Here is a 15,708-nt window from a genome sequence, read left to right as displayed (position 1 = left end):
GTGATTGTGAGACAGAGCTACATAAAATGTAGAATGTGCCTGAGAAGTTTGGGTCCGGCGCCACCTAGTGGTGGAAAAATTATTATTATTATTTTTTTTAACTTTGTGAGCTTAAAACTTTTATTGGTGTTGGTCTATTTTCACAGGACTGGTCTCATTAAGTTTGGGAGGACTCGCCAAGCGCAATGATACCAGTGATACCATATGGTTCACCTTATGGCCTGTTGCCACTTCGAATTGCTCCAAAGCTGTTCGTCCGATCGGAACAAAACCACCAAAATAAAAATCGTCATTAGTACATTTTGCTCGTACAATTAGCATACAGTGCCTTTGCACTCAGTGTCTTTGTGGGAGTTGCCATTATTGATCACGAGGACAGTTGCATATATTGAGAAACATGGCAGCCATTAGCCAATCATCAACAAATTTGACATTGAGCACACCAAAATGGACTTGAGGCCGTATGTTTGCATTTTTGTGAGACTGGTCTTGTTAGATTGTGTGGGTCATGCAGAGAAAAATTATACCATGGATGGCCATGATTTGATTTTATGTAAACTTTTTGTAGTTGCTATTATTCCTGTAACATTTGTCCAATCAACATGAAATTGAAATCTGCTGATTATTTGCAGACCATGCCTGAAGATATTAGCAAATAGATTTTTGCTGTTTAGAATTGTTTCATAAACAAATTTGAAAGTACCAAATTTATAAAAAAATACCAAAGAGGAATTAAGGCTGTTGCATTTGCTTAGTAAAATGAAAATATTTTAGGACCTTGCCCTGGCGGGGTCATTGTGAATTCTGGATGCCCTGTAGTAAACAATGGCTAAATGTGCTTGCTTGAAATATTTCAATCAATTAGACAAAATTGTTTTCAATTAAGTTATTGTCATGGAAATAATCAAAACATATATTTTGTTTAAATTATGTATTGAAATCAGCATCACTGTCACAAAATACAAAAAATTATGAGAAGAGACAAAAACAATTGTGTTCAAAGGCAAAAACATGAACACTTATAAAAAAAATATAAGATAATAATTACAGAATCAAAATAAATATTTGAAAAAAATAGCAGTTCTGTATTTAATTGTGTCTAAATTCACTCAATGTTGCACTTAACACCCTCTGTACAACCTTGAGTAAACGCTCTTTATCAATGTAGTAATAGCCAAAAGATCAAGCACTTTTGTTCTGCCGATGATTGAGATTTTAATGTGCAACTAGTACACGCAAATCGAACAGTAGTGTATCTTGAGAAACATGGCCATAGATGTTTCTTTTTTTATCTTTAACTCCTACAGCATTCATCAGAATTTGAACTTAAAATGTGTCACGATGCTTCTTTCGCTGCTCATGCAACCGATAATTGGCTTGACCCCGGTATTGCTGCTTGCAGCTCTATTATTATTTTATTGTCATATTAAATCTATAACATAACAATTCAGATTAGAAAAACTAATGGCGATTATGATTACGTCTGTCACAATTATGTAATCGTGAAAACTGACGATTATTCAATTTAAGTCTATTCCTGCTGCGTTAATGGTTTCTATTTAGAACGTGTTTTTACAGCGGTGACGTTTCTAACCAATCCCAGACGTGTGCGTTGAGCAATGAAACGACAATGGCCAATCAGAGACGCAGTGAGTCTACAGTCCAATCAGTCATGACAACCAATCCTTATATACATGTTTTAAATAGTCTGACGTCCAGATGCTTGCTTACATTATGTTTCATCTCTGTTTGCGATGGCACACGAAAATCAGTGCTAAAGAAACATCATCTGACACTCAAAAAGAAGCTGTAGTGCAAAGGTGTACACTTTTGAATTATTTTCAATTCGTTGCATGTCGCGCTGTTTTATTTACAGTAGGTAAACAAACCACAAACGAGCAACGCAACAAAGCTAAAACGATACCGACCTTTATAATCAAGGTACAGACAGGGCCTAAATAGCTGACTTATTGTGTTGTTTAAACAGCTATATTTATTATGTGAGCATTTGTGAGTGCAGAACTCTGTGTCAGTGAGCTCACGCTGAACTGCAGGGCTCAAACAGTGAGTGACAGCTTCAGTCATTATAATGGGAGAGTTTGAATATTGTTGCTTTGCTCGATTTTTGTGTACAATTTATTAAAAAATAAGAACAGTTGTATTTATGTATTAAACAGCTATAAAGTGGCTTGTTTTGAAGTCAGCTTGTTTTGGATGTTTTAGACAGAAAAAGTCTTGAACGTCATATTTCACTGACCATCGTCTTTATCACGTCTGCTCAAATAAATACCTATTTGACCCACAACTGCTGTTGGTAGATTGAAATTTTAACTAATCACACAAACTCGCAAACCGGCTGATCTTGCCTTCCAAAGTAGATTTGAGGCCAAATATGATCTAACGATGATCTTATGTGAACAAGATAACAATACAGGATTTTAAGTGCAGTAAGGAAGTTCAGTCTAAATTAGGGAGGCACCGATACCACTTTTTCTCCTTCGATTCCGATATCGGAAATCTCAGTATCGGCCGATACCGATCCCAAGCCGATACAAGTGTTTTTTGTTTTTTTTTGCATAATTTTGAATATCTTTACATTATTGTGTGGAACTAATTGGGAGTACTCTATATTATGTAAAGAAACACAAACTTCTACACATTATTTCAATATAAATGTTTAGCTTATTAAGAAACACTTTATTATTAACTAGTACACTGGATAATGTAGCAGCAAAATTAACAGTAATTCCAGTCTTCAAGTCTTCAGTAGAAAAGAAACCAGTGTTTTATTTTTTCCTTATTTTCCAAAAATGTTTCAGCATGCATCTGGACTTTAAAGGATTCAGATCTCTTTTTTGTTCAATTTAGTTGTAAGACATCAGTCCACTTTTCATTCACACAGTTATTTTCTGGAACCCATTCAACTTAAATATTATTATAAATTGTAAACAAATACTAATGATGACAATAATAATAATAATAACACATTGTTATTAATATTATTATTATTATTGACTTTTATTTTGACGTTCTAAACTCTCCAGGAAGTCCTGTATGTGTCTGTTTGTAGGCAAGTTAATTCGCTGCTTATTCAAATTCTGGTAAAATGCACCTCCGGCGCCGTTCTAAATGCATATTATAAGTGAACCAAACTATTGAGCATCTACATCTGAGATGTTGTTCTTGAGGAGCACTCAAATATTGCACACTGCTGTGAAGGCTAAAAATAGTTGCGAGTGCATCACCAGCCTGTGTGTGAGTTTGTGTCAACAGAGCAGCACTATTCACTAACACGCTGGTGCTGCGCATACTATATATTTACTTAAACACAGCCTTTTGTGAATCACAGAGCTATCGCACGTTTACCTATCCAGGTATCGGATCGGTGCATCCCTGATGTAAATTGGCTGTTCAGTTTGACTATTGAATATGTCAAATATTATAATTTACTGTATGTGGGCTAATAATTTAAGCAGTAAAGACACATATTTCATGTCTGATGGTAGTTTTTGATTTTTATGCCATGTTTTTCAGGCTTTGGAAGTGTGTTAAATGTGTGAGGATGTGAATACATCAACATGATATGTGAGACACAGGCATATTGACAAATTAGAAATGGTTTTGTAAAAAGTTAAAAAAGAACCTACATATATTTCTTTACTTGAAACCATAGATATACCTTTATAATAACATGTAGTAACATTAACAAACATTATTAAAGTATGTAATGCTTAAAAGAAACTGCAGCGCAGCCCCATAACCTGCTGTTCTGAAGAACCTGGAAGTGGTTGCCTGCTTAGTGGCTTCACAGTAATTTCAGCAAATAATCGTAATCGATAATCTTGATTACAATATCAAGGACAATAATCGACAATTATGATTTTTGTCATAATCGTGCAGGCCTAATTCAGATGGATATATTTTACCATGCTCTTAAGTTTTTGTACATAACTACTTCATAAAATTAGGAAGCTTGGACAGAAGTTCATTTTGTCAGACTGGAGAAAGGTTTGGGAAACTTTATAGTCAAAAAACTATCAATCGGAAAACTATAAAACTGTTCCTGTGCGCGTGCATTCACACAAGGTGTTCTTGCGCTTGGACTTCTGAAGCAGATGAACGGCCGAGCAAATACAAAAACTCATGCAGCATATTAATTTAAGGTTGGAATTAATGATGGATTTACTACTGATAATTAACTTATAAATTCACTTAGAAACAAAACCTCTTCGGAGCACTCATGTTTATAATCTGACTGGAACAAATTGGACACCCTCAACCCCAGAAAAAAAAAAACTCGACAGATCTGCACAAATTCATAAGTGACTTTTAATTCAAAACAGAGTATTAAGAGGAATGGTAAGCAGTTTCCATTCTTGCCTTTTTTTGTGGATTTTCTCCCCTTTTTCTCCCAGTTTGGAATGTCCAATTCCCAATGTGCTTTTAAGTCCTCGTGGTTGCGTCGTGATTCGCCTCAGTCCAGGTGGCGAAGGACGAATCCCAGTTACCCGTGCATCTTATCACGTGGCTTGTTGAGCGTGTTGCCATGGAGACATAGCGCGTGTGGAGGCTTCATGCCATCCACCGCGGCAACCACGCCCAACTCACCACGTGCCCCACCGAGAACGAACCACATTATAGCAATCATGAGGAGGTTACCCCATGTGACTCAACCCACCCCAGCAACCGGGCCAATTTGGTTGCTTAGTAGACCTGGCTGGAGTCATTCAGCACGCCCTGGGATGCGAACTAGCGAACTCCAGGGGTGGTAGCCAGCGTCTTTACCACTGAGCTACCCAGGCCCCCCTATTTCCATTCACATTGTTCTAACCATGCAAACAGCTAATGTAAGCATCCTCTCCACCTTGTCGGCAATGCAATTCTCCAGTGCAGTGATTAGTTATAAACAAATTAATTAACAAACCACCTTTGGTTGTCTTGAATGACTGATTTATCATACCATGACAATAATAATAACTTATATTGTATACATACCTAGGCTTTTGTCAATGTTTTAAACCCGCGTTTGAAGTGTCCATCTCTATAAATAGCCTAGTCACTAGCACAACAAACTCCAAGTGGAGTCAGTGATTGTTTTTTATTTAACATCTAGAGGAAGCCGCTATACTGTAGAAACAAAGAATTCAGACTGTAGAACCCTCCAGCGCCAGCCATGGAGAAATTAAACCAAAAATAACTATCAGAGTTGATTTTTTTCCGATAGCCGATAGTTAAAAAATGCAACTATTGGCCCAGATTAATCGGTAAATCTGATATATCGGTCAGCCTCTATTTGCATACATTATATAACATTTAAATCAGCACTGTTATGGGAAGAATTAGCAACAAAAAAGTTATAATGACTTGCATGCGGAGGGTCAGCTCGCAAAGAAAAGGTGAGTTTGTTATGGTTCTTCGTAATAACAGGCAGCCAATTACAACTGACTTCTGGAAAAAGGGAATAACCAATTATATTTGAGGTTACAGTCAAAACAGGAAGAGCCCTCGATCACGTGACACAGTTCCCATATAATCATGTGACTGCAGCACAGCAACAACGTGAGCTCTCTGACACATTGAACTGAACGAGCGCTCCAGACTGCTCCTGAGGTACTTTACGAGAGTGGGGATGAGACACTGGTAGTGGTCAGGCACAGGAAGCGTACACCGACAGACACATGAGGAGGAGTAACAGAAATGCAATTTACAGAGAGATAAGTGCAAACAACATGGGTGATAGTTCTTATGGTATTGAATGTGCAGATGAAGAAGAGATAGGATATCAAGAAGTGAGATATAATACGAAGCACAAAGGATCAAACAGCTCATCACCACTAATGAACAGCAAAGATACAATAAGATTACAGAAAAAGGCTAGGGCCAAACCAGGCATCTCAAGTGAACACAAGAAGAATGAGGAGGAGTACAAGTCTTACTAGAGTTTGAGGAAAAATCAGGATGACATCTGCATCCGTTAAGACTGTCAGAGGCCATAGAAAAGGGTTTTGGAGCAGTAAAAAGCACCAGGTGTTTGAGTGGTGGCAGAGTGATCATGGTAGCTAATACTCAAAAACATCAAGACAAAATTATGAAATGCAAAACAATAAATAGAGGCAAGTTAATGGCGAAAGAGATGGGGAAAAGTGAAGGAAATAGAGGAGTATTTCAGGTGTTCCAACATCAGTTTCGAATAAAGAAATCAAAGGGATTGCAGCAGATGCTAAACGACTCATATTACATAGAGTTAAAAAGAAACAGGACAGGCTCAGTGTAATGATACAGTTTTGAGATACATTACCTAATCGGGTCTTACTTGGTATGATGAGCTATCAAGTAAGGGAATACATACCACCACTATTAAGATGCTACAAATGCCAAAGAGTAGGACATGTAGCAGCAGTCTGTAGAGGGAAACAATGATGTGTAAAATGTGGAGCTGAGAATAATATGAACAATGTAAGGCAATGACTAGGAAATGCTGTAAATGCGGTGGAGAACTCAGTGTAGCACACAGAGGATGTCAAGTACAAAAACAAGCTCAAGAAATAAAAAATAAAAAAATACAAGACAGTAAACAAAACTACATAGGCAGAAGCTGTGAAAGCATGTAACAAAATTAAAGAGATTAAACATAATAACATGGTAGAAGAACCCTGAAGAGAATCATATGCAGGTATAGCAAAAGGACATAACATCAAACAACAGACAAAATGTTCACATAAATGTGTAAGATCTGAAAATACACTGCTAGTCAACAAGGCTAAATATGTGGCATTTATGGTTAAGGTTGTTAACATTACTGCTAACCAGAAGAGATGATCAGATAGATTAAAGACCATAATTGAAACAGCAGCTGAATTTCTGAGTATTAAGGATGTGTCAGAAGAAAAAACAAAACAAAAAAATCTAATCACTTTATTGTCACACAGCCATATACACAAGTGCAATGGTGTGTGAAATTCTTGGGTGCAGTTCCGATCAACACAGCAGTCGTGACAGTGATGAGACATATACCAATTTACAATAACATCAAATTAACACAGCACAATTTAAACGTCTGATATACACATAATTACACTCAACAATATACAAATAATAACATACACTGTACAGTATACAATACGCACTAGATAGATACACATTATTCAATAAAAATAAAAAATACAAATATATAAAAAAGTATATATAGTAGTATATATAGAATGTACAGTATTGTACTGTATTGACATTCAGGCTGTCGGTTGATAATAAGTTGTTAAGAGAGAATATAATATAATAATAATATAATTTATGACAGTCCGGTGTGAGATATAAGATGGAGCTATGTGTTGCCACACAGTCATGTGTGTACAAGGAATACAGTAGTGGGCTGAGAACACAGCCCTGCGGGGCTCCAGTGTTGAGGGTTAGTGATGAGGAGATGTTGCTGCCTATTCTAACCACCTGGCATCTGCTTGACAGGAAGTCCAGGATCCAGCTGCACAGCGAGCTGTTTAAGCCCAGAGCCTCTCATCTAGCTTGGAGGGCACTATGGTGTTGAATGCTGAGCTGTAGTCTACAAACAGCATTCTCACATAAGTGTTCTTTTTTTCCAGGTGGGAGAGAGCAGTGTGTATTGTAGATGCAATGGCATCATCAGTGGAGCGGTTGTTGCGGTAAGCAAACTGCAACGGGTCAAGAGAGAGAGGCAGCACAGAGCAGATGTAATCTCTGATTAGTCTCTCAAAGCATTTGCTGATGATGGGGGTCAGAGCAACAGGATGCCAGTCATTTAAGCAAGTTATTTTTGATTGTTTTGGAACAGGCACAATGGTGGATGTTTTAAAGCATGTGGGGACTACAGACAAAGAGAGGGAAAGGTTGAAAATGTCCGTAAAAACACCAGCCAGCTGGTTCGCGCACGCTCTGATGACGCGGCCCGGAATGCCGTCTGGGCCCGCGGCTTTGCGGATATTCACCCGTCGGAAGGATCGGGTTACATCCGCTACAGAGACGGAGAGTGAACTAACCTCTGTAGCTTCGGCTGTGAGAGCTCTCTCCGCGAGGGCGGTGTTATTTCCCTCAAAACGAGCATAAAAAGTATTTAGCTCATCCGGGAGAGAGGCAGCGGTGTTCATGGTGGAATTTTTATTCCCTTTAAAGTCTGTGATGATGTTAATTCCCTGCCACATGCTTCTAGAGTTGGTGGTGTTAAACTGTCCTTCAATCTTGCTCCTGTACTGGCGTTTTGCGGTTCTGATAGTTTTTCGGAGGGCATAACTGGCTTGTTTATGCTCCTCCACGTTCCCGGAATTAAAAGTGGAGGTCCGCACATTAAGTGCCGCGCGAACATCGTTATTTATCCATGGTTTCTGGTTCGGATAGATCCGTATTGTTCTGGTTGGAACCATGTCCTCCACGCACTTTTTGATGAAACACATTACGCTATCAGCGTAAAGCTCGATGTCGTCATCAGAGGCGGACCGGAACGTCTCCCAGTCCGTGTGATCAAAACAGTCTTGTAGCGTAGAGTCTGATTGGTCCGACCAGCACTGGATCGTTCTGAGGGTGGGTGCTTCCTGTTTCAGTTTCTGCCTGTAAGCGGGCAGAAGCAGAATGGAAGAGTGGTCCGATTTGCCAAATGGTGGGCAGGGGAGGGATTTGTAGCCATCCCGGAAGGGAGAGTAGCAATGGTCCAAAACCCATTCCTCTCGTGTGTTGAAACTAATGTGCTGGTGGTATTTTGGTGCAACTGATTTTAAACTGGCTTTATTAAAGTCCCCGTTCACAATGAACGTGGCCTTAGGGTGCACGGTTTCCTGCTCACTTATAATCCCATACAGATCCTTGAGTGCCCGGTCTGTGTCGGCTTGTGGGGGGATGTACACAGCAGTGATAATGACCGCTGTGAATTCCCTCGGTGGCCAGAATGGTCGACACAGAAGCATGAGAAATTCCAGATCAGGAGAGCAGAAAGACTTGATAGAATGTACGTTCCTCTGATCAAACCAGGATTTGTTGATCATAAAACATACACCACCACCTCTGCTTTTACCTGAGAGGTCTTTCGCTCAGTCCGCTTGGTGCACGGAGAACCCCGCGGGTTCAATGGCTGAGTCTGGAATCTCCGCAGACATCCAAGTTTCCGTAAGGCAGATAATGCAGCAGTCCCTTGTCTCTCGTTGGAAAGAGATCCGCGCTTTCAGCTCGCAGAGCTTGTTGTCCAGAGACTGAACATTTGCCAGTAGAATACTGGGTAGCGGGGGTCGATTTGCGCGACGTCTTACTCTGATGAGAACGCCGGCTCTGTTTCCCCTTTTCCTTTTGCATTTCCGCAGCCGGGCAGCCCAGACAAAGGACTCCGCTTGCGTGTTTGTAAACAGCGGGTCGGCATTGAGGTTTGAAGTCCGGTTTACGGTGTGAAATTGCTGAACCAATGTCCAAAAGTGTTTGTCTGTCGTAGACAATAAAGCAGACAACATCCAAGACAAAAAACATAAGAATTGTAAACAAAACAAACAAAACACTACTAAGTTGTGTCCGAGCTCGCAACGCAGCAGCCATACTCGGCACCATCTTGAGTCCAATCCCAAAGCATTCATATTCGTATTATGGTATTCAACCTATATAATCCATGTCTTTGTCAATACATTTTTTTGAGAAAATCAATAAATCTAAAGGGCTGGAAATATGGTGTGAGGATTTTAATGCACACAAGACACTCTGGGGTAGTATAAACACTGATACATATGGGGAAGTAGTTGAGGACTTTATGGAAGATAGAGCATTAGTATGTCTGAATGATGGAACTGGCACAATAATAAATATAATGACAGGTAAGATGTCAAGTCTAGATCTAACACTAGTGTCTGCCTCCCTAGCAAACAGAAGTGAATGGAGTACACTAGAAAATCCCATGGGTAGTGATCACTTCCCAGTGTGTTGCACAATAGATGTAAGGGTTTTACAATATAAGCAATGCTTTACAAAATAAGCTATATGAGGGGAAAATGGTGCTATAATAAAGCAAACTAGGAGTTATTTAAATCATTATGTATAACAAATAGTAATATTATAAATGGATCTATAGATGAACAAGCTGAAAGTTTGGTAGCATGTATATATAATGCTGCTGAAAATAGCATCCACAGATGCATGATTTATGAGAAACACGATTTTAGCTTCAGCTTTCAATTTGTCACTTATCACGGAATTTGAACAGTAAATGTTTTATTCATGCTCTTTAATGCTGTGTGTGACAGACTGTAGTAGAAATTCAAATGGAGCAGAGCAGAATGATCTCACTCTCCAGAGCACGAAAAAACTAAAAAACAAATGAATGAACATCAGAGGGTATGTTGAAAGATACAGCACAACTTACTGAAATGAGTCTTCTCTCATGTAATCACCCAGTCTGTTAATGTTGAAATGGCAATGGAGAAAGTGAATGGAGAAAATCTCGAGCCATGAAGCACTCACGGGATCAGTGCATTTGCACACTGCTCGCACACACAGTCGCGTGCCCAGTCTATTCTCGGGTACCTGCGTTGCTTTGAATGTTACTATATTAATATCATTCCATTATCGCAAGCCTTTGTGATATGCATATCGCAATATGTACATTTGCGATATTTCGATAAATTCGATATATCGTGCAGCCTTAAACACAAGTATAAACAGTATGTGTGGCAGTCACTATCGTCCATTTTAACCGTTAATATACTTTTTTTTACACTCTATTTTTTTTTCTAATCACCCCTTAGACTGTGTACACATGTTAATACTGCCAGTCAACTTGTCCAGTGGATTAACTGAAATAGTTTGTGAAGTGTCTTGAAAATCTGTTATCTTTTTTTCAATCTGCTTGTCCAGTTGTTGTTCTTCTCATCCATGATGGATGGAGGACGTACCATACCGTGCTGGGGTAAAATTGCTTGTCGATTAGCACCTCCTATTGTAAAGGCGTGAATGTGCTAAGGGCGATCATTCGCCACGCTTTTAATGTGAAAGGGCCATTTGTCCGCGATTTGCCTCTCATTCGCGTTGCCTTTGGTGTGCAAAGGCCTTTAGACACTAATCTGCCCACTCAAACATGTCCTGACCTGCCTCGTTCCCAGCTGTTTTTGTCCATTTCTAAATCCTTCACTCTTCTTAGCTGACCATAAATTGTCTGCAGTTACTGCAGCATCTTAGCCCCCTAAGACATAATTGTTTTTTCGATTTCTTGCATGGTTGGATTGGCACACCATATGCTCGAAAAGAACATCAGTTCCTTGTTTTTGTATAGTGATACTGGGATGTATCCTGTTTAACTGCACACTCTACTCTCTTATTTTTCTCAGAACTTGTACCAGAACAGGTTTCTTGGGCTTGCAGCAATGGCCTCTCCATCTCGTTCATCTCAGGGCAGGCGACGATGTAAAGACCCCATTCGGCACAGTTTTAATCCTGAACAGTTCCCCAATGTGGACTTCCAGAACGGCGCACCTGAGGAGCTGGCTGCAACTGTTCTGCGCTCCACCAGCGACACTGACCTCATGACCTCACATTGCCGCTCCACCCTCACTGTCAGCACCTCCAGCTACACTATCGGTCAGACGCAAGACATCACACTGAGCTGGGACATCAAGGAGGAGGTGGATGCGGGAGATTGGATTGGCATGTACCTCATTGGTGAGCTAGTTTGTTTTGTCTTTTAATGAATGATAGCCAATTTCAAAATGTTCGGATAAATAATACCCAGAGAAAGGAATAGTTTTCTGTTCTGCATTAAAAAGTCATACGGTTTTGGCACAGCATGATGGTGCATACATTTTGACTGAGTTTTCATTTTTGTGTGAACTTTTCCTTTAAGGGGCACCTAAGTTTTTTCACCACACTCTAAAAAATTAAAATTCAGTAGTTCTTCGCAGCACAGAACTTCGCACCTCATCAAAACCATTTTTTGCTGGTTCTTTAGGCCATATGTTTCTTTATGTGGAGATTATGGGTCATATTTTAAGAGTGCTAGCGTTAAGCGCAGCGCTATGCCATAAGTCATAAGCGCAAAGTGAGTGGGGTTGGCCATGAAATTTTGGTATATTCTATATTATTTCTAAATTGAAATTACACTTCAAACTAAATGAAAATATAATCAAAATAACTAAGTGGTCAAAAAAATCAAATCCTACCAATTTCAAACATTTTACTCTCTCAAACTTCTTCCATCGGCCTGTTTTGCAATGACTTAAAAATCACTCTACGACAACAGGTGGAAAAATACCTTTAGACTTACAAATTAGACCATAAATACAATTGTAAATTTAAACATAATAATAATAATAATAATAATAATTGAAAAATAAGCCATGACCTATAGATGGTGTAACACAAATGTCATACTTTTATGTATATATAAAAAAAAAGACTCATATAAAACTCTGATTGTCTGGGACATAATTTGATTTTCCACTATATTTTCAGAGTTTGGACAAGTCAAGTCAACCTTTATTTATAGAGCACATTTAAAAACAACAGAAGTTGACCCAGAGTGCTTTACAGTTCAAACAAACAAAATGACAGAGTGATATACAGTGCATCCGGAAAGTATCCACAGCGCTTCACTTTTTCCACATTTTGTTATGTTACAGCCTTATTTCAAAATGGATTAAATTATTTTCCTCAAAATTCTACAAACAATACCCCATAATGACAGTGTGAAAGAAGTTTGTTTGAAATCTTTGCAAATTTATTTTAAAAAAAAATAAAAACGAAAAAAAAAAAAAAAAATCACATGTACATAAGTATTCACAGCCTTTGCTCAATACTTTGTTGAAGCACCTTTGGCACCAATTACAGCCTCAATTCTTTTTGAGTATGATGCTACAAACTTGGCACACCTATTTTTGGGCAGTTTCTCCCATTCTTCTTTGCAGGACCTCTCAAGCTCCATCAGGTTGGATGGGGAGCGTCGGTGCACAGCCATTTTCAGATCTCTCCAGAGATGTTCAATCGGGTTGAAGTCTGGGCTCTGGCTGGGCCACTCAAGGACATTCACAGAGTTGTCCCAGAGCCACTCCTTTGTTATCTTGGCTGTGTGCTTAGGGTCGTTGTCCTGTTGGAAGATGAACCTTCGCCCCAGTCTGAGGTCCAGAGCGCTCTGGAGCAGGTTTTCATCAAGGATGTCTCTGTACGTTGCTGCATTCATCTTTCCCTCGATCCTGCCTAGTCTCCCAGTTCCTGCCGCTGAAAAACATCCCCACAGCATGATGCTGCCACCACCATGCTTCACTGTAGGGATGGTATTGGCCAGGTGATGAGTGGTGCCTGGTTTCCTCCAGACATGACTCTTGCCATTCAGGCCAAAGAGTTCAATCTTTGTTTCTCATGGTCTGAGAGTCCTTCAGGTGCCTTTTGGCAAACTCCAGGCGGGCTGTCATGTGCCTTTTACTGAGGAGTGGCTTCCGTCTGGCCACTCTACCATACAGGCCTGATTGGCGGAGTGCTGCGGTGATGGTTGTTCTTCTGGAAGGTTCTCCTCTCTCCACAGAGAAATGCTGGAGCTGTGTCAGAGTGACCATCGGGTTCTTGGTCACCTCCCTGACTAAGGCCCTTCTCCCCCGATCGCTCAGTTTGGCCGGGCAGTCAGCTCTAGAAAGAGTCCTGGTGGTTCCAAACTTCTTCCATTTATGGATGATGGAGGCCACTGTGCTTATTGGGACCTTCAAGGCAGCAGAAATTTTTCTGTACCCTTCCCCAGATCTGTGCCTCGATACAATCCTGTCTTGTAGGTCTACAGACAATTCCTTGGACTTCATGGCTTAGTTTGTGCTCTGACATGCACTGTTAACTGTGGGACCTTATATAGACAGGTGTGTGCCTTTCCAAATCATGTCCAATCAACTGAATTTACCACAGGTGGACTCCAATCAAGTTGTAGAAACACCTCAAGGATGATCAGTGCAAACTGTGAGCTCAATTTTGAGTGTCATGGCAAAGGCTGTGAATACATAAGTACATGTGATTTTTTTCGTTTTTTATTTTTTATAAATTTGCAAAGATTTCAAACAAACTTCTTTCACGTAGTCATTATGGCATATTGTTTGTAGAATTTTGAGGAAAATAATTAATTTAATCAATTTTGGAATAAGGCTGTAACACAACAAAATGTGGAAAAAGTGAAGCGCTGTGAATACTTTCTGGATGCACTGTAAAAACTTAATTTACTAATTTAAAGTTAAATATAAAACAAAATAATATAAATAAAAACGTTTAAATACAACATGATGTATTTATCCATTTCAAAATATTCAATGATCTATTCAAAAGCAACAGAATAAAAATATGTTTTTAAAGAAGATTTAAAAATGGCTAATGATGAAGCTGACCTCACATGGAAAGGGAGACTGTTCCATAGATTAGGACCTATCACAAAAAAGGCACGGTCACCCTTAGATCTACAGCAGCAACGAGGAACCCTCAATAAAAGTTGGAAGACCTGAGCGCTCTGGTGGGGGAGTAAGGGTGTAGAAGGTCACTGATATATTGGGGCGCGAGACCAGATAGTGCCTTGTAGACAAAAATCGGAATTTTAAAATCAACCCTGAATTTCACAGGAAGCCAGTGTAGAGATGCTAAAACCGGGGAAATGTGATCCCTCTTTCTTGACCCTGTTAAAAGCCTAGCTGCCGCGTTTTGAGCTAGCTGTAGGCGGGATAACGCAGTTTGGGGCAGACTAATGTACAGTGAGTTACAATAGTCTAACCTCGATGTAATAAGTGAGTGGATTACAATTCCCAAGTCTTTATGGGAAAGAAAATGTTTTATTTTAGCGATAGGTCTCAGGTTGAAAAAGCTACCCTTGACAACAGCACTGATCTGCTTATTGAAAAGTAATGATGAGTCTAAAATCACTCCAAGACTCCTCACATGATCTTGTACATTTGACAACAGAGGACCCAACTGGGCAACCAGGCCAGGTAAGGAGGACATGGAGGAACCTAAAATCAGAACTTTGGTTTTGCTTTCATTTAATTAAAATATTGTTTGCCAGCCAATGTTTAATATCTTTGAAGCAATTTAGGGCATTCTCAGATGAACAGTTCTTGTCTACGTTCACTGGGAAATAAAATTGGGAAGCGTCAGCATAACAGTGATAAGATATGCTGTACTTCTGAAAAATAGAGCTCAGAGGAAGCATATACAGGGAAAAAACAAGGGTCCTAAAATCGACCCTTGAGGGACACCACACTGTATTTGAGCCTACGTAGAAGAAAAATTACCTAAATTTACAGAGAACGTCCTTTCTTTTAGATAGGAGGAAAATCACTGGAGGGCCATACCCTGGATGCCAACCATATACTCGAGACAATTGAGAAGAATATTATGGTCGATAGTGTCGAACGTGGCACTGAGATCTAATAAAACTAAGACGACAGGTGAACCTGAATCCATGGAGAGAAAAATATCATTAGTGACCTTCAACAATACAGATTCAATGCTGTGCAAGGGTCTGAAACCAGACTTGAAATGTATCTAAAATGTTAAATGTATTTAGATAGGAGTAGAGCTGCAAATAAACAACTCTCTCCAAAATCATGGAAATAAAAGGCAGTTTGGAGATTGGTCTGTAATTGTTGTGTATTGCCAGATCCAAAAATGTTTTTTTAACAAAGGATGTAGAATTGCATGTTTAAAACTACATGGCACATCTCTGGAACTGATGAAACTGGTTCAGAGTGAGTCAGGGAG

General features: G+C 39.5%; 1 protein-coding gene across 3 annotated transcripts in view; it reads left to right on the top strand.

Moving 5' to 3' along the window:
* Positions 1-15,708, top strand: part of LOC127440540 (E3 ubiquitin-protein ligase HECW1-like) — an 83,009-nt gene that overhangs the window by 13,018 nt on the left and 54,283 nt on the right. For all 3 annotated transcript variants that reach the window (XM_051697205.1, XM_051697204.1, XM_051697206.1), the window contains exon 2: positions 11,322-11,652. In XM_051697205.1, the coding sequence (XP_051553165.1) occupies positions 11,322-11,652 (331 nt within the window). The remainder of the gene's footprint in view (positions 1-11,321; positions 11,653-15,708) is intronic.

The sequence above is a fragment of the Myxocyprinus asiaticus genome, chromosome 5 (assembly GCF_019703515.2).
Source record: "Myxocyprinus asiaticus isolate MX2 ecotype Aquarium Trade chromosome 5, UBuf_Myxa_2, whole genome shotgun sequence".
NCBI lineage: Eukaryota > Metazoa > Chordata > Actinopteri > Cypriniformes > Catostomidae > Myxocyprinus > Myxocyprinus asiaticus.
This window is presented reverse-complemented; position numbering and strand designations above follow the sequence as displayed.